General features: G+C 43.5%; 1 protein-coding gene across 1 annotated transcript; it reads left to right on the forward strand.

Annotated features, from left to right (window-relative positions):
- The first annotated feature begins 6,476 nt into the window (after nt 1–6,476).
- LOC106582503 (guanylate-binding protein 1) lies at nt 6,477–17,239 on the forward strand. Its single transcript, XM_014165672.2, has 8 exons — nt 6,477–6,624; nt 7,747–7,856; nt 8,437–8,633; nt 13,464–13,706; nt 13,827–14,107; nt 15,154–15,366; nt 15,534–15,636; nt 16,495–17,239. The coding sequence occupies exons 1-8, from the start codon at nt 6,517–6,519 to the stop codon at nt 16,956–16,958; spliced, it is 1,719 nt and encodes a 572-aa protein (XP_014021147.2). The 5' UTR covers nt 6,477–6,516; the 3' UTR covers nt 16,959–17,239.
- The last annotated feature ends 7,257 nt before the right edge of the window (nt 17,240–24,496 follow it).

A 24,496-nucleotide genomic window follows, 5' to 3' on the forward strand; every position in this document is an offset into this window, starting at 1 on the left:
TGCTTTGCTGCAGGAGGGACTGGTGCACTTCACAAAACAGATGGCGTCATGAGCATGGAAAATTATGTGTATATATTGAAGCAACATCTCAAGACATCAGTCAGGAAGTTAAAGCTTGGTCGCAAATGGGTCTTCCAAATAGACAATTACCCCAAGCATACTTCCAATGTTGTGGCAAAATGGCTAAAGTACAACAAAGTCAAGGTATTGGAGTGGCCATCACAAAGCCCTGACCTCAATCCTATAGAAAATTTGTGGGCAGAACTGAAAAAGTGTGTGTGAGCAAGGAGGCCGACAAACCTGACGCAGTTACACCAGCTCTGTCAGGAGGAATGGGCCAAAATTCACCCAACCTATTGTGGGAAGCTTGTGGAAGGCTACCTGAAACATTTGACCAAAGTTAAACAATTTAAAGGCAATGCTACCAAATACTAATTGAGTGTATGTAAACGTCTGACCCACTGGGAATGTGAAGAAAGAAATAAAAGCTGAAATAAAACATTCTCTCTACTATTATTCTGATCCTAACTGACCTAAGACAGGGAATTTTTACTAGGATTAAATGTCAGGATGTCAATTCAATGTCAATACACTGTCATGACTGTCCTGATCATCAGGTCAGGTTACAGGAGACCACAACCCTACAGATTATCTCTCAACCCCCAACAGAGGAGGAGAGATCTAGGGGTCTGAAGATGTGGGGGTTTTATGACCCCTCACACCCATGATAAATCTTAGGCCACAGACAAATTCCTTTGTCCTCTCACTATGGAGAACTGGCCTCAGAACATTAAACATGCAACAAAGGGACTTTGGAACAATGGTTTCCGTCAGCCACAATGGTGGTCATGACGATAGATGGAATATGAAAATGTATGTAATTTTTGTCTTGTTATTAAAGGTTAAGAGATGACGTCATTACGAAAACATTGTACCTTTAAGAGTTTTCCCAGTAGATGCCTGATGTTTATACATTGAACATTGTGTGGAAAATGTCCAAATCAAAGAGAATGTTTTGGTAAAGATGAAATGTGAAGTTAGTTGTCTAAAATTGGATTTGAGTAAAATCTAGGCCTTGTCTCTTAACTCGGTATGCCCAGAGAATTGCCCTAAAGGCGGTTACGCCCACTTCTGACCCGAAGGTATAAGACAGGGGAGTGAAGAATGAACAGATAAGACGAAGTGACCCCAAGCTGCAGCCAAGGTCTAAAAGTTCAACGAAATTCAAAACGCAACACAAGGTTGAAGACAAATAAATATTTTTCTACCCAAGCTACGGATGAGTAGCTGTGTCTAAGCGGGTCAATTCAAGCTGAACCACCTAGCCTCCACTCTTCATTGAATTGTGGTATCTACACTGTTTCATTCCTACGCTGTGAGCTCTGAGCTACAGAGCTGTCTGTCCTCAGAAGACCCCTTTCAGAGCAAGGGATCAGACCACTAAGCCAAGAAGGACACTGACATCGTGAGGACAACCAGAGTTGCGCCGGAGAAGTGCGTCATTGAGAAGCCTAAACGACCCACGCGGAGCTTCCCATCTGAGATCTCCAACACGTAATTACATAATTATATTCTGACCCATAAGAGCAGCAGTTCAGGGCAAGGCTAGGATTAAAATAAGCATAGCTGACAAATGCACCCAAATGTATATTTCTCTCGTGTACTTTCTTTGTTTCTCTCTCTTTTAACTTCTATGGGAAAAGTGGGACGTGAGCGTCCCACTCTATTCAACAGCCAGTGGTAGAGGGTGGCGCGAAATTCAAAACCTCAGAAATGCTATAATTTCAATATTTCAAACATACGACTATTTTACACCATTTGAAAGATAAGACTCTCGTTAATCTAACCACATTGTCCGATTTCAAAAAGGCTTTACAGCGAAAGAAAAACATTAGATTATGTTAGGAGAGTACATAGCCAGAAATAACCACACAGCCATTTTTCAAGCAAGCATATATGTCACAAAAACCAAAAACACAGCTTTTCGGCGAAAGCACATTTTGTAATATTCTGAGTACATAGCTCGGCCATCAAGGCTAGCTATTCAGACACCCGCCAACGTCGGGGCTCAGTAAACTCAGAATTACTATTAGAAAAATTGGATTACCTTTGCTGTTCTTCGTCAGAATGCACTCCCAGGACTTCTACTTCAACAACAAATGTTGTTTTGGTTCCAAATAATCCATAAATATTATCCAAATACCTCCGTTTTGTTCGTGCGTTCAGGTCACTATCCAAAAGGTAACACGCGAGCGCATTTCGTGACAAAAAAATTCAAAATGTTCCTTTACCGTACTTAGAAGCATGTCAACCGCTGTTTAAAATAAATTATTATGCGATTTTTCTCGTAAAATAGCAATAATATTCCAACCGGACAATGTTGTATTCATTCAAAAAGGGAAAGAAAAAAATTGTGATCTCTCATGAACGCGCATTTCCATTCCCTTTGTCCTCAGGCAGTCCACTAACAAACAGTGCTCCTATACTTTGCCCAGAGACAGGTGACCCCCCAATCCACTTTCTGGCGGCTTTAGAGAGCCAATGGAAGCCTTAGAAAGTGCAACATAACCCCACGGATACTGTAGTTTCGATAGACAAGCAAAAGCAGAACTACAAAATCGCAGAGAGGGCACTTCCTGCTTGTAATCTTCTCAGGTTTTTGCCTGCCATATGAGTTCTGTTGTACTCACAGACACCATTCAAACAGTTTTAGAAACTTTAGAGTGTGTTCTATGCAAATCTACTAATAATATGCATATTCTCATTTCTGGGCAAGAGTAGTAACCAGTTTAAATCGGGTAAGTTTTTTATCCGGCCGTGAAAATACTGCCCCCTAGCCCCAACAGGTTAAGCACACACAAAAAACGGTTTATTTTTTATTTTGAAAGTCATCTTTCATTGACAAGCTATAAGTGAATTATTGATTCCCAGAGCTGGAAACACATCAGAAGGCGTCCACATCATGTGAACAATATTAGAAACAAAATGGGATTGATAGACCCAACAACTAGAAATGGGCAGATGTTTTAGTAAGTGATGTCAGGTGTGGTCACGGGACGTTTCCAAGTGTCCCTAAACCTCTCCAAAGTGGCAGATGTCTGTAAATGTGATAATTCCAGTGCTATTACATATCTGCAATCCCTAAATGCTATTTGTTCAGTATAAAAACACAATTTCTACCATATTTGTACCATATTTGTAGAAATAAGCAATGGCCATGAGAGTTTAGTGGCCTCTCCAATGGCCATGAGAGTTTAGTGGCCTCTCCAATGGCCGTGACAGTTTAGTGGCCTCTGCAAAGTAACGAGCATGAAACTTAGAACAGTAAACAGTGAACTAATATGAAACAAAAGACAACTACTTTGGAATTGTATAACATTTACATTTCTTGTTACATAGGCTTATGTAAACTAAATCCAAAGCACAAAAAGCAGACAATTTACCAAAAACAAAATTAGCTATATAAAGTATAGTGTGTGTATGATAAAAATAATTTCATAAATACTGCACTCTGAACGCCAAATATATTTGCTAGATTCATGATCGGAACGTGAATTTAAAACATCATGTTGTTTTATTGGAATTTGCAGCTATTGTTGGTAAATAATAATATCTGCTGACTTCTGAAATTACTTTATCAACTTTGAAAAAAAAGTCAAACTGAAAAATGTTCTCCTGTCTCCTAATTTCTCCTGGTTAGGTCTGTTGTCTGCAAAGGTTGTTACATTGTAACTACATAGTAATTAAAAATGTAAGGTCTTGGGTTAAATAAGAAAGACACATTTCAGTTGAATACATTCAGTTGTACAACTGACTAGGTATCCCCATTTCCCTTTCCATTGAGCCAGGTCATAACATATTAATAAACCTATTGAATATAACCAGTAGTTAATGACAGAGTATGCCTTGTTACAATTGTTGTTACCAGGTCCTAGCCTTGGACCGGCACCGCATAGTTACATTTAACAAAATTAGGAGTTATTACCATGGTAATACACAGGTGACATTCCAACATGTAATTACAAAGCACAATAGTTACATATTGATAACATTTAACAAAATCAATGGGAAACCCCCTGGAGGTCAGGGCCCCTGAGCACATGCCATGCTTGTCCGGTCAGTCATTTGATGATGATTAAGCCTACTCTAAGGGTTAGATAGCTGGCTAGGCTACCTTACCTAGCAATCTACAGTAAAAGCTGACATGGGTTAATTGAGTGAATGACGTACAGTAACAAGAGGGAAACTGCTGATGCACCAACACATTTTGAAGTTGCACTTTGTGTATTCTACATTTATGACTCTCAATAGTAAGTTGAGACACCGACTGAGTTCTCATTTACAACTGCGACCTGGCCAAGATAAAGTAAAGCAGTTCGACACATATAACACAGAGTTACACATGGAGTAAAACAAACATACAGTCAATAATACAGTAGAAAAATAAGTCTACATAAAATGTGAGCAAATAAATAGGCCATGGTGGCGAAGTAAATACAATATAGCAATTAAAACACTGGAATGGTAGATTTGACAGTAGATGAGTGTGTAAAGTAGAAATACTGGGGTGCAAAGGAGCTAAATAAAATACAGTAGGGGAAGAGGTAGTTGTTTGGGCTATTTATAGATGGGCTATGTACAGGTGCAGTGATCTGTGAGCTGCTCTGACATCTGGTGCTTAAAGCTAATGAGGGAGATAAGTGTTTCCAGTTTCAGAGATTTTTGTAGTTCGTTCCAGTCATTGGCAGCAGAGAACTGGAAGGAGAGGCGGCCAAAGGAGGAATTGGCTTTGGGGTGACAAGTGAGATATACCTGCTGGAACGCGTGCTACGGGTGGGTGCAGCTATGGTGACCAGTGAGCAGAGCTAAGGCGGGACTTTACCTAGCAGGGTCTTGTAGATGACCTGGAGCCAGTGGGTTTGGCGACGAGTATGAATCGAGGGCCAGCCAATGAGAGCGTACAGGTCGCAGTGGTGGGTAGTATATGGGGCTTTGGTGACAAAACGGATGGCACTGTGATCCAAGACTGCATCCAATTTGTTGAGTAGGGTGTTGGAGGCTATTTTGTAAATGACATCGCCAAAGTCGAGGATCGGTAAGATGGTCATATATACATGTATATATACAGTATATATACAGTGAGCTACCAAAGTATTGGTACACATTTTTTGTTGTTTTGCCTCAGTACTCCAGCACTTTGGATTTGAAATGATACAATGAATATGAGGTTAAACTGTAGACTGTCAGCTTTATTTTCAGGGTATTTTCATCCATACCAAGTGAACCATTTAGAATTTTTTGCACTTTTTGTACATAGTCCCCCCATTTTAAGGGACCAAAAGTATTTGGACAAATTCATGTGTATTAAAGTAGGTTTAGTATTTGGTCCCATATTCCTGGAACACAATGATTATATCAACCTTGTCACTCTACAAACTTGTTGGAGCTATTTGCTGTTTGTTTTGGTTGTGTTTTAGATTATTTTGTGCCCAATAGAAATGAGTGGTAAATAATGTCTTACCCCCCCAAAAAATGCTAACCTCCCCTGTTATTGTAATGGTTAGAGGTTAGCATGTCTTGGAGGTATGATATAAAATGCTAACCTCCCCTGTTATTGTAATGGAGAGAAGTTAGCATGTCTTGGAGGTATGAACTTCCTCACTCATCATTATTCACGATTCATTCAGGACTATGCGTAACCATGGTAGCATCCACATTAATGTAAAAGTGTTTACAAACATATACTATTCTTATTTACATAAAAAATGACTAAAATATGACACAATACTTTATTTAGCATTTACTTCGAAGTGAATTTGTCCCAATACTTTTTATCCCATAAAATGGGGCATCTATCTTCCCCTCCCCCCTAGCTCTGGTCTGCAGTAGTTCTGGTCCGCACTAACTAACTCTGGTCTAGGGCTTAGCTAGTAGCTAGCTAGTTCTGGTCCACACTAACTAACTCTGGTCTTGGGCTTTGCTAGTAGCTAGCTAGTTCTGGTCCGCACTAACTAACTCTGGTCTAGGGCTTTGCTAGTAGCTAGCTAGTTCTGGTCCGCACTAACTAACTCTGGTCTAGGGCTTTGCTAGTAGCTAGCTTGTTCTGGTCCGCACTAACTAACTCTGGTCTAGGGCTTTGCTAGTAGCTAGCTAGTTCTGGTCCGCACTAACTCTGGTCCACACAAACTAACTCTAGTCTAGGGTGTAGCTAGTAGCTGGCTAGTGCTGGTCTGCACTAGCTCTGGTCTGCACTAACTAACTCTGGTCTAGGGCTTTGCTAGTAGCTAGCTAGTTCTGGTCCGCACTAACTAACTCTGGTCTAGGGCTTTGCTAGTAGCTAGCTAGTTCTGGTCCACACTAACTAACTCTGGTCTAGGGCTTTGCTAGTAGCTAGCTAGTTCTGGTCTGCAGTAGCTCTGGTCCAGCTCTGGAACAGTGTTATAGGCTGGTTTAATATTTATACTGTAAATGTCCTCAATAAGCTCTGTTCATTTAGGTTTTGCCCTTGAAGACACCATGCAGTCCAAGACTAAGGGCATCTGGATGTGGTGTGTCCCTCATCCTGAAAAATCAGACCACACCCTGGTGCTGCTGGATACAGAGGGGCTGGGGGACGTGGAGAAGGTGGGGGTCAAGGTTCAAACTCTTTACAATCCACATTAAAGATTCATATTCCTCTTAGATTAATAACTAAGCACAGTGAACACATATCTGCACACTCATCATGTAAATTAAATGATTACTTAGTCAGAGATCCAATACATGTTGGAAGGCCCTAAAAAGGGTCAAAGACTCCAGCCACCCTAATCATAGACTGTTCTCTCCGCTACCGTACGGCAAGCGGTAACGGAGCGCCAAGTCTATGTCCAAGAGGCATCTAAACAGCTTCTACCTCCAAGCCATAAGACTCCTGAACATCTAATCAAATGGCTACCCAGACTATTTGCATTGCCCCCCCCCTTACACTGCTGCTACTCTCTGTTTATTATCTATGCATAATCACTTTAATAACTCTACCTACATGTAAATATTACCTCAGTTACCTCGACTAACCGGTGCCCCCGCACATTGACTCTGTACCGGTACCCCCTGTATATAGTCTCACTATTGTTGTTGTAACGGTCGTCGTGAGGAATGGACCAAGGCGCAGCGGGTTGAGTGCTCATATTTAACTTCTAATGTGAACACTTAATTAACAAAACAAGAAACCGATGAACGCCGACAAACAGTCTTGAAGGCAACACACAGCAGTACAAGAACAACCTCCCACAATACCCCTAACAAACACATACCTAATTATAGGACCTTCAATCAAAGGCAACAAGAAACAGCTGCCTCCAATTGAAGGCTCAACCCCCAATTATCTAAACATAGAAATAGACTAGACTAGACAGAACATAGAAATACACTAACATAGAACAGTGCCCAAAAACCCCAGAATACATAAATCAAACACCCCTCTACATAGACACACACCCCGAACCACATAAACCAAATACCCCCCTGCCACGTCCTGACCAAACTACAATAACAAATAACCCCTTACTGGTCAGAACGTGACATTTATTTACTGCTGCTCTTTAATTATTTGTTACTTTTCTTTATTTTTATTTTGTTTGTATTTTTCTTAAAACTGCACTGTTGGTTAAGGGCTCGTAAGTAAGCATTTCACTGTAAGGTTGTCTGTTGTATTCGGCGCATGTGACAAATAAAATTTGCTTTGATTTGACGTGATACTTGTTTCAGGGGGATTCTAAGAATGATGCCTGGATCTTCTCCCTGGCCATTCTGTTAAGCAGTACTCTGGTCTACAACAGTCGAGGGACCATCGATAATGATGCTGTGGAGAAGCTTCAGTATCCTTTTGGGTCAACATTTGGCTCCATTCTGTGGCATCTTGTGGACATAATCTGTTGTGGTATTTGATATGATAGTTTGTTTGTTAGGCTTTTGACAGTCTTCTCAGCCATATTAGTGGTAGCCTAGCTAATTGTGGTGGACATTTTCATGAATTTGTATGTATATTTTTAACATTATTTAATTGTAGGCTAGACATAATCATTGACATGGTAGAGAATTTTAATTTTAATAACGCGGCAACTAAATATGTTCCGTTTAATTAAATATGCTATATGCAAGTTGCATATGTCGTGTTTATCAGTACTACATAGTAATTTATTTATCTGGAAACTGTACAGGGCTTGAGAAATCTCAGGATGCCGGTTCCCGGGATTGATTCTTGGATTTAGTGAACATGAAGAGCTGATGTTTACTAAAACCAATGTCTGTGACTTTCAAAGAAATCTAATCTGAAAATTACTTATTTTGTTTGGTTGTTTTTCACTTCTCTGAAATTCAAGCCCCTGTACTCAAACTGTGCATGACATTGACATGAGCTTTGGGAACTCCTGTATCAATCCTCAACCGGTCCTATAGATATGTGAACGAGCTGACAGAGATGATCAAGGTGAAGTCTACCACTGACAATGAAGAGGAAGGAGAGGGCACCCAGTTTAAGCAGTTCTTTCCTAATTTTGTGTGGACCGTCAGAGAGTTCACTCTAAAGCTCGAGATCGACGGCAGAGAAATCACTCCAGACCAGTACCTGGAGAATTCCCTGCGACTCAAGAAAGGTGATTTTGATTATTATAAACAAGGTAGTTTGAGACCAAGATGCTGATTGACGTAAACAGCATTCCAGCTGTGTGTATATCAGACAATATATCACGGTATGATGCAAAGCGTAGCGTTATGACTAAAACTACTGTTCCCTGAAGGAGAACAACATACTATGGGGAGTCGCACTCTCACAACTTTGGTTGAAGGATCTACAATCACGCCTGACATGACCAAGGAAATTCTGGGACCTGGAGAGATTCTTCCACCACTCTTGACAATTGTGTGTCTGAACGTGGAGATGGGACACTTCATCTAACTCATATGTGGGAGACACAACACTTTTTACATCCGTGAACACTGTGGAACTCAGTTGAAAAACCTGTGTTCATGTGCCAAGGTTTGCCTAAAGCCTGGCCTGCTCTGGGTACACAGGCTCCGGCGATCAGTGATGAGCCTCACTTGGTTTAGGCGGTAAGATGCGTTCCGACAACCGGCTGGCACCCAGCGCTGGAACGCATGCATTACAAATAGACCTAGGGAAAAAGCCTTATCATGGAGGTTACCCTACCGACCAGTCATAGGTACTGGCGACAAAATACCTTGTAACATAGCTGGGAATGGGACAGACAGCTGTTGTAACAGACCGGGCGAATCGTAATTGAATCTAACTCCCAGGAATGAAGTGTTGAGCTGGAGACAGACAGCTCATTTGGGGGCTCATATGAACCACAGAGACTTTGTGTGGTATTATAGTGTCCAACCCTGCTTGTTCCCTCAACTCCGCTAACAACAACTAATCACCTATATAGCCCATAACCTGTATCAGTAGACACCAGAGGCCAGTGAGCTCCAGGCACGGATCAGCAATAAATCTCAGTAATGAGCAACCTATGGGGGAGGGGCGCCCCCTTGTGGACAAATACCCAACTTCTCACTCTCACCCTGGGGAGATTGATTTAGCCCCTGAACCCCATTGACACCGTGGAACGTGGGGTAACAAAGGGTGGGAAATTAAACATAGACAAGCTTCCAAAATACGTAGTGTTTCCATGAAACTGTATAACCTGTGTGAAGAAAAAAGGGAACTTGCAAGGTAGGCTAGCTAGCATCTTTGACCGAAGCAGTCTATTTAGAATAACCAAGCGACTTTATGCTATGTATTCTTAACAAGACAGCTACCCCAGCAACTCCACCGTGGGCAGGTAGGAATAGCTAGTTATATGCAGTGCATGTTTAGCATGCCCAGTCTCGAAAATGTCCAAGTAGGAAATGGTTTACTGGGGTGGGACCGGACCGTTCATTAACATGTCTGGGAAGAGAGGCAAACGGTGCTTGACCGAGGCAGACAGGCAGCGAGGGGTACCCACAAAATCTGGCCGCCCTCTCTCTTCAAGTAGCCTCACCCTAACTGGCGACACAGGAGCCGGGTGGGGGCGCGGGTAGGGACTCGCTTTGAGTCCCACAATCACACCGGAATGATTTATTACCTTCAGCCCCTTTTAAACATTGTGTGTTGAGCTACATACATATTTTTTGCATCGGATTCGTCTATTCCTTCTGTATCCGCAGATACCAACCATTAACCTGTGTGGGGGCTGAGATAGAGAGGAGTTTGTGTGACACGGGCTGACAAGTTTAATGCTAGCTTGCAACTTACCTTGGCTTCTTGCTGCCCTCGCGTAACAGGTAGTCAGCTTGCCACGCAGGCTCCTCGTGGAGTGCAATGTAAGGCAGGTGGTTAGAGAAACCGGAAGGTTGCAAAAACGAATCCCCGAGGTGACAAGGTAAAAATCTGTTGTTCTGCCCCTGAACAAGGCAGTTAACCCCCGTTCCTAAACCGTCATTGAAAATAAGAATGTGTTTTTAATCTGACTTGCCTAGTTAAATAAAGGTGTAAAAAAAATATATATATTTAATCGTTGTCCAAAAATACTGATTATGATTGGCTCATGAAAAAAAAGAATCGCCCTCCCTCATCTTAAACGTCACCGACCACCACTGTTTCATTCATCTGCTTGCTCTTATATTTAGCCTCACATAACATTGGAATTACTAGGCATTACTATTACTTGAAGTGTTTTACCATTTTCAGGCTAAATAAAAGATTAAGCAGATGAACGAAACAGTGGTGGTCGGTGACATTTAAGATGAGGGAGGGCGATTCTTTTTTTTCATGAGCTTGGCCTTATTTCTATTACAGCATGTTGGATGACTGTCATTCATGTTCCATTCACCCATTCAATGTAACATCGATAGGTTTAGGCGACTACATGATACTCAAAAAGTTGCTACAACTTAGCCTATGATTGACAGTTTACAACGTACAGTTGAAGTCGGAAGTTTACATACACTTAGGTTGGAGTCATTCAAACTCGTTTTTCAACCACTCCACACATTTCTTGTTAAGAAACTATAGTTTTGGTAAGTCGTTTAGGACATCTACTTTGTGCATGACACAAGTAATTTTTCTAACAATTGTTTACAGACATATTATTTCTCTTATAATTCACTGTTTCACAATTCCGGTGGGTCAGAACAGAACATACACTAAGTTGACTGTGCCTTTAAGCAGCTTGGAAAATTCCAGAAAATGATGCCATGGCTTTAAAAGCTTCTGATAGGCTAATTGACATCATTTGTGTCAGTTGGAGGTGTACCTGTGGATGAATTTCAAGGCTAACCTTCAAACTCAGTGCCTCTTTGCTTGACATCATGGGAAAATCAAAAGAAATCAGCCAAGACCTCAGAATAAAATTGTAGACCTCCACAAGTCTGGTTCATATTTGGGAGCAATTTCCAAACGCCTGAAGGTACCAAGTTCATCTTTACAAACAATAGTACGCAAGTATAAACACCATGGGACCACACAGCCATCATACCGCTCAGGAAGGAGACGTGTTCTGTCTCCTAGAGATGAACGTACTTTGGTGCAAAAAGTGCAAATCATTCCCAGAACAACAGCAAAGGTTCTTGTGAAGATGCTGGAGGAAACAGGTACAAAAAGTATCTATATCCACAATAAAACGAGTCCTATATCGACATAACCTGAAAGGCCGCTCAGCAAGGAAGAAGCCACAATAAAACCAAAAGCTTACCTTGGAAGAGTTCCAGTATTTGATAGACATTCAGCTAGGTAACATAGCACCACTCTCTGTTTGAGCCGGTTGTTTGAGTAAGCTGAACAAGCTAGCTGCATTTGCTAGCTAAGTGAAAGTGGAAAAAATACATCCAAATATAGCACTCTCTCTCACTTCTCCTTCATTTTTAAAGAAATTAATTTGTTAACATTTTTTAAACTATTGTCTTTCTCTTTGAGTCAACTACTCACCACACTTTGTGCACTGCAGTGCTAGCTAGCAACTTCTTTTGGATCGGTTTCCATTCCACGGGACGGTTGAGCTAGCGTAGGCTAATGTGATTAGAATGAGGTTGTAAGTAACAAACAACATTTCCCAGGACATAGACATATCTGATATTGGCAGAAAGCTTAAATTCTTGTTACTCAAACTGCATTGTCCTATTTACAATAGCTATTACAGTGAAAGAATACCATGCTATTGTTTGAGGAGAGTGTGCAATTTTGAACATGAAAAGTTATTAATAAACAAATTAGGCACACTTGGGCAGTCTTGATACAACATTTTGAACAGAAATGCAATGGTTTTTGGATCAATCTAAAACTTTGCACATACACTGCTGCCATCTAGTGGCCAACATCTAAATTGCACCTGGGCTGGAATAATACATTTACATTTACATTTAAGTCATTTAGCAGACGCTCTTATCCAGAGCGACTTACAAATTTGTGCATTCACCTTATAATATCCAGTGGAACAACCACTTTACAATAGTGCATCTAAATCTTTTAAGGGTTGGGGGGGACAGTTAGAAGGATTACTATATCCTATCCTAGGTATTCCTTAAAGAGGTGGGGTTTCAGGTGTCTCCGGAAGGTGGTGATTGACTCCGCTGTCCTGGCGTCGTGAGGGAGCTTGTTCCACCATTGGGGTGCCAGAGCAGCGAACAGTTTTGACTGGGCTGAGCGGGAACTGTGCTTCCTCAGAGGTAGGGAGGCGAGCAGGCCAGAGGTGGATGAACGCAGTGCCCTTGTTTGAGTGTAGGGCCTGATCAGAGCCTGAAGGTACGGAGGTGCCGTTCCCCTCACAGCTCCGTAGGCAAGCACCATGGTCTTGTAGCGGATGCGAGCTTCGACTGGAAGCCAGTGGAGAGAGCGGAGGAGCGGGGTGACGTGAGAGAACTTGGGAAGGTTGAACACCAGACGGGCTGCGGCGTTCTGGATGAGTTGGAGGGGTTTAATGGCACAGGCAGGGAGCCCAGCCAACAACGAGTTGCAGTAATCCAGACGGGAGATGACAAGTGCCTGGATTAGGACCTGCGCCGCTTCCTGTGTGAGGCAGGGTCGTACTCTGTACCGTCTTTCTCCTGCATTTCAAAGACGGTACAAAAAAAATACAAAAAACAATTGTTTTTTTCTTTGTATTATCTTTTACCAGATCTATTGTGTTATATTCTCCTACATTTCTTTCACATTTCCACAAACTTCAAAGTCTTTCTTTTCAGATGGTACCAAGAAAATACATATCCTTGCATCAGGGCCTGACCTTAGATTTGGGTATGTCATTTTAGGTGAAAAATGGGCAGATCCTTAAGAGGTTTTAATATTTCAGTACTAAATTCATTCTCTGATCCTTTGATTGGGTTGACAACATGTCAGTTCATGCTGCAAGAGCTCTGATAGGTTGTAGGAGAAAGGAGGTATTATTGGGATGCACCCAAGATCTGCTTGTACTATAAAATCTAGTAATGCCAATGTTATCTTTCAGGTACAAGTAAAAAGATCAATGACTACAACTTCCTGCGAGAGTGCATCCAGAACTTCTTCCCCTCACGCAAGTGTTTTGTGTTCCCCTCCCCTACAACTCCTGACAACATGCACCGACTGGACTCCATGGACGAGGCTGAGCTTTCTGAAAGCTTCAGAGAGGTTGTAGATACTTTCAGACGCTTCATTTTCCAGGAGAGCCCTATGAAGACTGTTATAGGGGGACACACATTGACCGGAGAGAGTGAGTCAGATATCTTCCTACAGTACAGTATGTGAAAATGGATACACATATTGATTCTACATTTGATTGTGCCACTAAATACACAGATTCATATTTTTCCTCCCATCTGTCTGATTGCAGTGCTGAGGCACTTGGTCACCACCTATGTGGAGACCATTGCCAAAGGCAATGTGCCCTGTCTGGAGAATGCGGTGCTGGCCATGGCTAAAATTGAGAACCAGGCTGCTGTGGATGAGGGCCTGGCGGTGTACCAGAAGGGTATGGAGGATGTGAAGGTCTTATTCCCGGTGGACATCAATCAGCTGTCAGAGAACCACCTTCACTCAGAGGCTAAGGCCACACAGGCATTCATGAAGCGATCCTTCAAAGACGAAAATGAGGAGTTCTTGAAAGCACTGGTGGTAAGAGTCATCATTTGAGATCTGTGCCTGGTTCTAACACAATGCATTTTTAACATCGTCAAGGCCATTCAATAGAACAAATGATTGATTAGCTGATGCAACAAAATGATAATCACCAGTGACAGTAACAACAGTAGGATCCAAAGACACCAGGTGGAATATGACCAATCAGTGCAATTCCTCAATCAATTAACTTATAGAGACAAAAGAACACTACTGTGAAAATCAGTGCTCAGATTTGTTATTTAATCTCAGATAAAAAATGACACTATATTGAATAAAAGTTCAATATAGATATGGAGCTAATATGTAACCTTTATCACTCTAGGAACATGGTCCACATGTCTGAAGCTAGTGTCAGCTTATACCGGGGTCCACATGTCTGAAGCTAGTATCAGCTTATACCGGGGTTCACATGTCTGAAGCTAGTGTCGGTTCATACCAGGGTTCACATGTCTGAAGCTAGTGTCGGTTCATACCAGGGTTCACATGTCTGAAGCTAGTGTCAGTTCATACCAGGGTTCACATGTCTGAAGCTAGTATCAGCTTATACCGGGGTCCACATGTCTGAAGCTAGTGTCGGTTCATACCAGGATTCACATGTCTGAAGCTAGTGTCAGCTCATACCAGGGTCCACATGTCTGAAGCTAGTGTCGGTTCATACCAGGATTCACATGTCTGAAGCTAGTGTCAGCTCATACCAGGATTCACATGTCTGAAGCTAGTGTCAGCTCATACCAGGGTTCACATGTCTGAAGCTAGTATCAGTTCATACCGGGGTTCACATTTCTGAAGCTAGCGTCAGCTGAAGGTCAACCTGTCCTTGTACTCTATAAAATGTTGCTTCTTGGAGAACATTCTGATCTACAATGTGTTATTGTATTGAGGTTGACTTACAGCTGCTGTGTTTCTCATGTGGTGTATATGGTATTCTCCAATGTTAGCATCCGGTAATAAACATTTTCTAGAACTGTCTTTACATAATTGTCTGATCTTTTATCTTATTCTACGCACCTGAATCTGAAAATTCCCAATAAATCTTTCAGGGGGCCATTAGTAACCACTCCGCCGACCTTTTCATACAAAACAAGGATGCGTCAGAGAAGAAGTGCAAGGCCCTTCTGGAGAATCTGTCTGCTAAGATGGATCAGGGGATGAAGGAGGGGAGGTACGCCACACCGGGAGGCTATGAGCTTTACTGCAATCACCATGACAACATAGTGGCACAGTACCGGGCTGAGCCCAACAAAGGAGTCAGAGTAAGAGCTAGAAACCAAACAACATCAACAACGTTGTGTATTAGAGAATCAAAAACATCCATCATTAGTCAGTAATGACCAATTAAACATTTCAACTAATCTCAGTCACCTGGTTACGGTTTGAATCAAAATCAATGCAACAACCTATAAGGCATGTTTTTTTGCAGGCTGAGGAGTTTCTGGAGCAGTTCCTGAAGGGAAAGAGTGCAGAGTCCAACTCCATCCTGCAAGCTGACAAAAAACTGACGGAAAATGAGAAAAAAATCCAAGGTAAGCCACACCTCAATCTTTTTTTACCTCCATTTATAAAATAATAAATCTACTGTGGTAGGCTAACATTCGGAAGATGCAAATAAGACCAGTGGCCCCGCCGTAATGACAGGCCCTGCCCAAAATGACAACTTCTATGTATTATGGAGTAAAAATAACCAAATATATCCAAATTGGATTGTATTATTGGTGGCCGACTAGAACATGTAAATAGCAGATTTGACCAATAAGCATTTAGTTAGTTTCTACTATTTTGAAGGAAGAATTAAAATCAAAGCAAATCAGATTTTATTTACAGAGCCTTCAGAATGTATTCACACTCTTTGACTTTTTCCACATTTTGCTGTGTTTCAGCCTGAATTTAAAATGGATTAAATTCAGATGTTTTGTCACTGGCCTACACACAATGTCAAAGTTGAATTATGGTTTTAACATGGGTTACGAATTAATTAAACATTACAAGTTGAAATGTCTTGAGTCAGTAAGTATTCAAGCCCTTTGTTATGGCAAGCCTAAATAATAGTGTTTAACCTGATTTTTGAATGATTACTTAATCTCTGATTTACGATTTGCCGGATGTCTCCTGGTCTGACAAACAGCGCAGTAGATCTGCCCCTCTCTACCTTCTGATGCAGAACGGCGACATAGGTGGATGTGGTGGATTGAGACGCAACCGATGCAAATATACATATCTCTAGCTTTAACTGACAGATTTTAATCTGTATTTTTTTATTATGTTACTTAGATTGACACTGTTGTGCCAATAGACTCTAGAGGGTTTTAATGTGTATGAATCTGTATGAGAAAATGAGTTATCCAGTTTTCCTACTTATTTATCTCTCTCCTTGGCTCTTCCAGCTGAGAAGAAGAAAACAGCTGAGCTGGAGCAGGAGAAGGCAGCATTCAAGGAGCAAAAAGCAGAGATAGAGCGCAGAATTGAGAACATTGGCAAGGGCCAGGAGAAGTACTTGAAGGAGATGAAAAAGAAGATGGAGAAGGAGAGGAAGCAACAGCAGCAGGAGTTCGACAGGACCCTGGACCGCAGGATGCAGGAGCAGGAAGATCTCCCGGAGAAGGCTGAGCTAATGAGACAAGAGATCGAGGAGATAAAGAAGATGAATCAATTGGAAATGGACGCCATTACCCAGAATCAGAAGGCTCTGCTGCATGTCTACAAGCGGAAGGCTGCGGAACATAAAAAACAGATGAATGCTTTAATGGTGGTGCTCAACGAGAGATCACAGGCCCACGTACAAGTAGTTGAACCACTCTGTATGGTGATGACACTGTTGTGTATGCAACACTCTTGTGATCCTTGTTGAACTGTGGAATGTGTTTGAACATTTGAAAGAGTTGTGACATTTTTTGTTGTGAACTTATGGAGTTGCTGTTTAGGGAGCTTGTGAAATGAAAAAGTATTTTACAGGTAGGTCTGTCTGAGTATAAGTAACTGTTAGACTTGTCCTGTTTGTATTTATTATGGATCCCCATTAGCTGCTGCCAAAGCAGCAGCTACTCTTCCTGGGGTCCAGCAAAATTAAGGCAGTTTATACAATTTTAAAACATTACAATACATTCACAGATTTCAGAACACACTGTGTGCCCTCAGGCCCCTACCACATATCTACAGTACTAAATCCATGTGTATGTTGTCATGACGTTGACCTCTTTGGGTTTTCTATGCACCATCCCCTACCTCTGTCTCCCCCACCCAGGCTCTGTGAGAGCGGTCGTAAATTCCTAAGAAAATGTCCTGCCTCATGGCCCCAGTATAAAGAGAGAGTGGGTTTCATAGAAAGAACCAAGGGATTCTTCCACCTCACAGGACTGGAGAACAAAACAACATTTATGTTCTGGAGAAGGTATAAAAGATCGGTGAAGAATCCAGCTACGAGCTGGTCCATTAGGTACAATTTTGTGAGACACCTGAGAGACAATACGGCCATATTACCATTGCGCTGTTTATATAATAGCCTCAGTTATGAGACTTACATCTAATGGTTGTATAAAATGAATGAATAAGGATGTAGCTATTTGGGATATGATGGGATGCTATGTAATGATGTTAATGTGAGAGAATTGTATTTCTGTTTAAAGTCTCACTAAGTCATGGGCACGCTCCCATGAACAGACAGGACCTGGCATCATGACACAGCCTTTTCCTGCTATTCCGAATAAAAACCCCACCAGGGTTTTCTATCACCAGACCGAGCCTACCTCCATTACGAGTTGGCTGAAGGTTTGACCATGCATTCCTCTTACTGAACTTTAACCATACCACGTGGTTAAACTCTTAGACTATCAATACCGACAGAATAATAACAAGTCTTTGATATTAATTACTAGTCTGCAGCTAGGAATTCGGTATCATTGAACGCGGAGACCGCCGAAACATCTGTCCTATAACGACATTAATGAATGTCACTCTGAACTACCCATCCTAACCAAGAGAGAGAGAGAGAGAGAGAGAACGCGAGGACAAAACTCTACAACAGAAACAAACTTTTCAACAAAGATCCCGACGACACACTGAGCGTAAATATATATATTGATTGCAATTGTTCTTGAATGAGTGAGCGTTCATGTGCAAAGGATTAGCGTTTCAATTGTTATAATTATCAACTCTGTAGTGTCTTCTCAGCCTCCCCCACTCCCCTTTTGTCTAACAAGCCGCCATGCCGGTTTAGCCCACTAGGGCACATTCTCCTATCATTTCCTTGTAACCATATCTACTGTTTGTTATGCATTTCTGTGAATTACTTAGTTAGTAAATAAATGATTTTAAGACAATTGATGTATGGATGACTCATAGTGAAGACTGGGTTCGTGCAGATAACCAACAATTTACGACTTTTGGAATGAGACTGACGAGGTAAAGAATACATCATTAATCTGAAGACTAATTGAGCAGATATTATGATATCTGAAAGTTATATTAGGAAAATTATAACTTTGTAATCTGAATATTTTCCTTGGTGCCCCGACTTCCTAATTAATTACAGTTACACAGTTTAATCGTGTAATAATAATTACAGAGAGTTATTTGATAAATGTGTCTTCAGTTTTAATGATGCCAAAGACACCACAATGTATAGTTATATGTTATCGTGTGTGCGTGAGTGTGTATGCGCCAATGTTTGTGTTGCTTCACAGTCCCCTCTGTTCCATAAGGTGTTTTTTTATTTGTTATTTTTTCCTCTGTTTGCCGAAAAGGAGATTCCCTGTCGGAATATTATCGCTTTTCTACGAGAAAAATGTCGTAAAAATTGATTTTAAACAGCGGTTGACATGCTTCGAAGTACGGTCATGGAATACTTAGAATTTTATTGTCACGAATTGCGCCAAGCGCGTGACACTTCTTTACTATTTCGGATAGTGTCTGGAACGCACGAACAAAACGCCGCTATTCGGATATAACGATGGATTATTTTGGACCAAACCAACATTTGTTATTGAAGTAGCTGTCCTGGGTGTGTATTCTGACGAAGACAACAAAAGGTAATGAAATTTTTATAATAGTAAATATGATTATGGTGAGTGCTAAACTTGCCGGGTGTCTAAATAGCGAGCCCGTGATGCCTGGGCTATGTACTTAGAATATTGCAAAATGTGCTTTCACCAAAAAGCTATTTTAAAATCGGACATATCGAGTGCATAGAGGAGGTCTGTATCTATAATTCTTAAAATAATTGTTATGCTTTTTGTGAACGTTTATCGTGAGTAATTTAGTAAAATGTTAGCGAATTCCCCGGAAGTTTGCGGGGGGTATGCTAGTTCTGAACGTCACATGCTAATGTAAAAAGCTGGTTTTTGATATAAATATGAACTTGATTGAACAAAACATGCATGTATTGTATAACCTCTCTAGGCTAGGCGGGACGAATTCGTCCCACCTACGTAACAGCCACGGCTATCCTGTGGCGCGATTTTCAAAACCTTAAAAATCCTATTACTTCAATTTCTCAAACATATGACTATTTTACAGCCATTTAAAGATAAGACTCTCGTTAATCTAACCACACTGTCCGATTTCAAAAAGGCTTTACAACGAAAGCAAAACATTAGATTATGTCAGCAGAGTACCAAGCCAGAAATAATCAGACACCCATTTTTCAAGCCAGCATATAATGTCACCAAAACCCAGAAGACAGCTAAATGCAGCACTCACCTTTGATGATCTTCATCAGATGACAACCCTAGGACATTATGTTATACAATACATGCATGCAATACATACATGCAAATTACTCACGATAAACGTTCACAAAAAGCATAACAATTATTTTAAGAATTATAGATACAGAACTCCTCTATGCACTCGATATGTCCGATTTTAAAATAGCTTTTTGGTGAAAGCACATTTTGCAATATTCTAAGTACATAGCCCAGCCATCACGGGCTAGCTATTTAGACACCCAGCAAGTTTAGCCTTCACCAAAATCAGATTTACTGTAACAAAAATGTTATTACCTTTGCTGTTCTTCATCAGAATGCACTCCCAGGACTTCTACTTCAATAACAAATGTTGGTTTGGTCCCAAATAATCCATCGTTATATCCAAACAGCGACGTTTTGTTCGTGCGTTCCAGACACTATCCGAAATGGTAAATCAGGGTTACGAGCATGGCGCATTTCGTGACAAAAAAAATAGAAATATTCCATTACCGTACTTCGAAGCATGTGAACCGCTGTTTAAAATAAATTTTTATGCAATTTATCTCGTAAAAAAGCGATAATATTCCGACCGGGAATCTGCGTTTCGGTAAATAGAGGGAAAAAAAAGAAAGACGGGGGCGACCAGTGCACGCGCCTAAGCCCACTGTCCCCTGATCGGCCACTTGACAAAGGCGATAATGTGTTTCAGCCTGGGGCTGGAATGACGACATTCAGGTTTTTCCCGGGCTCTGAGAGCCTATGGGAGCCGTGGGAAGTGTCACGTTACCGCAGAGATCCTTTGTTTTGGAAAGAGATGTCAAAGAAAGCCAATAAATGGTCAGACAGGCCACTTCCTGTAAAGGAATCTCTCAGGTTTTTGCCTGCCATATGAGTTCTGTTATACTCACAGACACCATTCAAACAGTTTTAGAAACTTTAGGGTGTTTTCTATCCAAAGCCAATAATTATATGCATATTCTAGTTTCTGGGCAGTAGTAATAACCAGATTAAATTGGGTACGTTTTTTATCCGGCCGTGTAAATACTGCCCCCTAGCCCTAACAGGTTAAACAGACAGCTCGGTGCATTCAACATGTCAATAACTCTCATAAATAAAAGTTGTGATGAAGTCAATCTCTCCTCCACTTTTTAGCCAGGAGAGATTGACATGCATATAATTAATATTAGCTCTCCCTGTACATCCTGTGCTGCCCTGTTCTGAGCCAATTGCAATTTTCCTAAGTCCTTTTTGTGGCACCTGACCACATGACTGAACAGTAGTCCTGGTGTGACAAAACTAGGGCCTGTAGGACCTGCCTTGTTGATAGTGCTGTTAAGAAGGTAGAGTAGCGCTTTATTATGGACAGACTTCTCCCCATGTTAGCTACTGTTGTATGAATATGTTTTATCCATGACAGTTTACAATCTAGTGTTACTCCAAGCAGTTTAGTCGTCTCAAATTGCTCAATTTCCACATAATTTATTACAAGATATAGTTGAGGTTTAGGGTGGTACCAGGTTACAAGCAGAGAGAGAGAGAGAGAGAGAGAGAGAGAGAGAAGAGAGAACCCTTCCCGAGTCCTTCTTTTCTAAGACATTAAAAGATCTGTCTTTCCAACAATTAAAAATAATTATACATTTTAAATATATATTTTGTAGTAATGTGTGATAATAATATGTATGATATATATAAAGGTTTAGTTAAAAAACACAGATATTGTTTAATTGTAACGGCTGTCTTCTGTGGAAATGGACCAAGGCGCAGCAAGTATGTGAATACTCATCTTTAATAAAAATAAAGGAATAGAGCATCCACTTAACAATACAAACAAAATATAAGACAGGAACAGTTTTGCAGGCACACAACACGCAGTGCAAAAACAACTACCCACAAAACCAAGTGACAAACATACTCCAACATATATGACTCCCAATCAGGAACAACGATCCCCAGCTGTTCCTGATCAGGAGTCACAAGACCAACACAGAACAATCACACACACAAGACTGCCACGTCCTGACCCCAAAACTACAACAACAGCTCCATCTGCTGGTCAGGACGTGACAGTACCCCCCCTCAAGGTGCAGACCCCGGAATGCACCTAACAACGAAAAAAACACCAACAAACAAAATCCCCAACAAAACCCATAAACAATAACCCCTAAACAATAAGGGAGGGAAGGGAGGGTGGCTGCCGTCAACGATGGCACTGTGCTACACCCTCCCTCCCCAACCCACCTATCCTGGAGGTGGCTCCGGTGCAGGACGTGGACCCTGCTCCACCCTCGGCGTCGCCCACTTCGGTGGAGCCGATAGCTGCGCCAGGCAGACGGACCCCTCGAGCCGGGCCGGAGGACAGGAGGGCCCCTCGGGCTGGGCCGGGGGCAGGAGGGCCCCTCGGGCTGGGCCGGGGGGCAGGAGGGCCCCTCGGGCTGGGCCGGGGGGCAGGAGGGCCCCTCGGGCTGGGCCGGGGGGCAGGAGGGCCACTCGGGCTGGGCCGGAAGGCATGCGGGCCACTCGGGCTGGGCCGGAAGGCATGCGGGCCACTCGGGCTGGGCCGGAAGGCATGCGGGCCACTCGGGCTGGGCCGGAAGGCATGCGGGCCACTCGGGCTGGGCCGGAAGGCATGCGGGCCACTCGGGCTGGGCCGGAAGGCATGCGGGCCACTCGGGCTGGGCCGGAAGGCATGCGGACCACTCGGGCTGGACCGGAGGGCAGGAGGACCACTCGGGCTGGACCGGAGGGCAGGAGGACCACTCGGGCTGGACCGGAGGGCAGGAGGACCACTCGGGCTGATCCTGACAGGCCGGGCACCCTGGCAGATCAGGGCAGGCGGGCACCTCTGGCAGAACCGGGCAGTCCGGCCACTCCGGCAGAACAGGGCAGTCCGGCCACTCCGGCAGAACAGGGCAGTCCGGCCACTCCGGCAGAACAGGGCAGTCCGGCCACTCCGGCAGAACAGGGCAGTCCGGCCACTCCGGCAGAACAGGGCAGTCCGGCCACTCCGGCAGAACAGGGCAGTCCGGCCACTCCGGCAGAACAGGGCAGTCCGGCCACTCCGGCAGAACAGGGCAGTCCGGCCACTCCGGCAGAACAGGGCAGTCCGGCCACTCCGGCAGAACAGGGCAGTCCGGCCACTCCGGCAGAACAGGGCAGTCCGGCCACTCTGGCAGAACAGGGCAGTCCGGCCACTCTGGCAGTTCAGCGCAGTCCGGCCACTCCGGCAGTTCAGCGCAGTCCGGCCACTCCGGCAGTTCAGCGCAGTCCGGCCACTCCGGCAGTTCAGCGCAGTCCGGCCACTCCGGCAGTTCAGCGCAGTCCGGCCACTCCGGCAGTTCAGCGCAGTCCGGCCACTCCGGCAGTTCAGCGCAGTCCGACCACTCCGGCAGTTCAGCGCAGTCTGACCACTCCGGCAGTTCAGCGCAGTCTGACCACTCCGGCAGTTCAGCGCAGTCTGACCACTCCGGCAGTTCAGCGCAGTCTGACCTCTCTGGCGACTGTTGACTGGCGGGCAGCTCTGACGACTGTTGACTGGCGGGCAGCTCTGACGATGACTGTTGACTGGCGGGCAGCTCTGACGATGACTGTTGACTGGCGGGCAGCTCTGACGATGACTGTTGACTGGCGAGCAGCTCTGACGATGACTGTTGACTGGCGAGCAGCTCTGACGATGACTGTTGACTGGCGGGCAGCTCTGACGATGACTGTTGACTGGCGGGCAGATCTGATGATGACTGTTGACTGGCGGGCAGCTCTGATGATGACTGTTGACTGGCGGGCAGCTCTGATGATGACTGTTGACTGGCGGGCAGCTCTGATGAAGACTGTTGACTGGCGAGCAGCTCTGGTGATGGTTGACTGGCGAGGCTGGGTTGACACACTAGACTCCTGATGCGCGGGGCTGGTATAGGACGTGCCAGCCCGGAGACACGCACCTCCATGCTAGTGCGTCTGGCGGGAAACACCGGACCGAAAGGGCGCACTGGTGGTCTTGAGCGCAGGGTTGGCATCACCCCTTCCGGCTCGATGCTTACTTCGCCCTGGCACATGCGGGGCGCTGGTACTGGGCGAAGTGGGCTGTGCGTCCGTATAGGCGAGATGGTGCGCACCTCAGCGTAACATGACGCCCTCCACCTCGTACGCACCTCCCTGTAGTCACGGGTAGCTGGCTTACGGCTCTTCCCTGGCCTGGCCAAACTACCCGTGTGCCCCCCCCCAAAAAAATCTTGGGGCTGCCTCTCGGGTTCCCTTAGCTCCCTTAACTTGTCCGCCCAGAATTTTCTTTCGTCCTGCCAGGTCCATTCTTCCATTTTCTTCTCCTGTGGCTTCCTCCTCTTCTGCTGCTTGGTCCTTTGGTGGTGGGTAGTTCTGTAACGGCTGTCTTCTGTGGAAATGGACCAAGGCGCAGCAGGTATGTGAATACTCATCTTTAATAAAAATAAAGGAGTAGAGCATCCACTTAACAATACAAACAAAATATAAGACAGGAACAGTTTTGCAGGCACACAACACGCAGTGCAAAAACAACTACCCACAAAACCAAGTGACAAACATACTCCAACATATATGACTCCCAATCAGGAACAACGATCCCCAGCTGTTCCTGATCAGGAGTCACAAGACCAACACAGAACAATCACACACACAAGACTGCCACGTCCTGACCCCAAAACTACAACAACAGCTCCATCTGCTGGTCAGGACG

Source organism: Salmo salar, chromosome ssa21 (assembly GCF_905237065.1).
Source record: "Salmo salar chromosome ssa21, Ssal_v3.1, whole genome shotgun sequence".
NCBI classification, from domain to species: domain Eukaryota; kingdom Metazoa; phylum Chordata; class Actinopteri; order Salmoniformes; family Salmonidae; genus Salmo; species Salmo salar.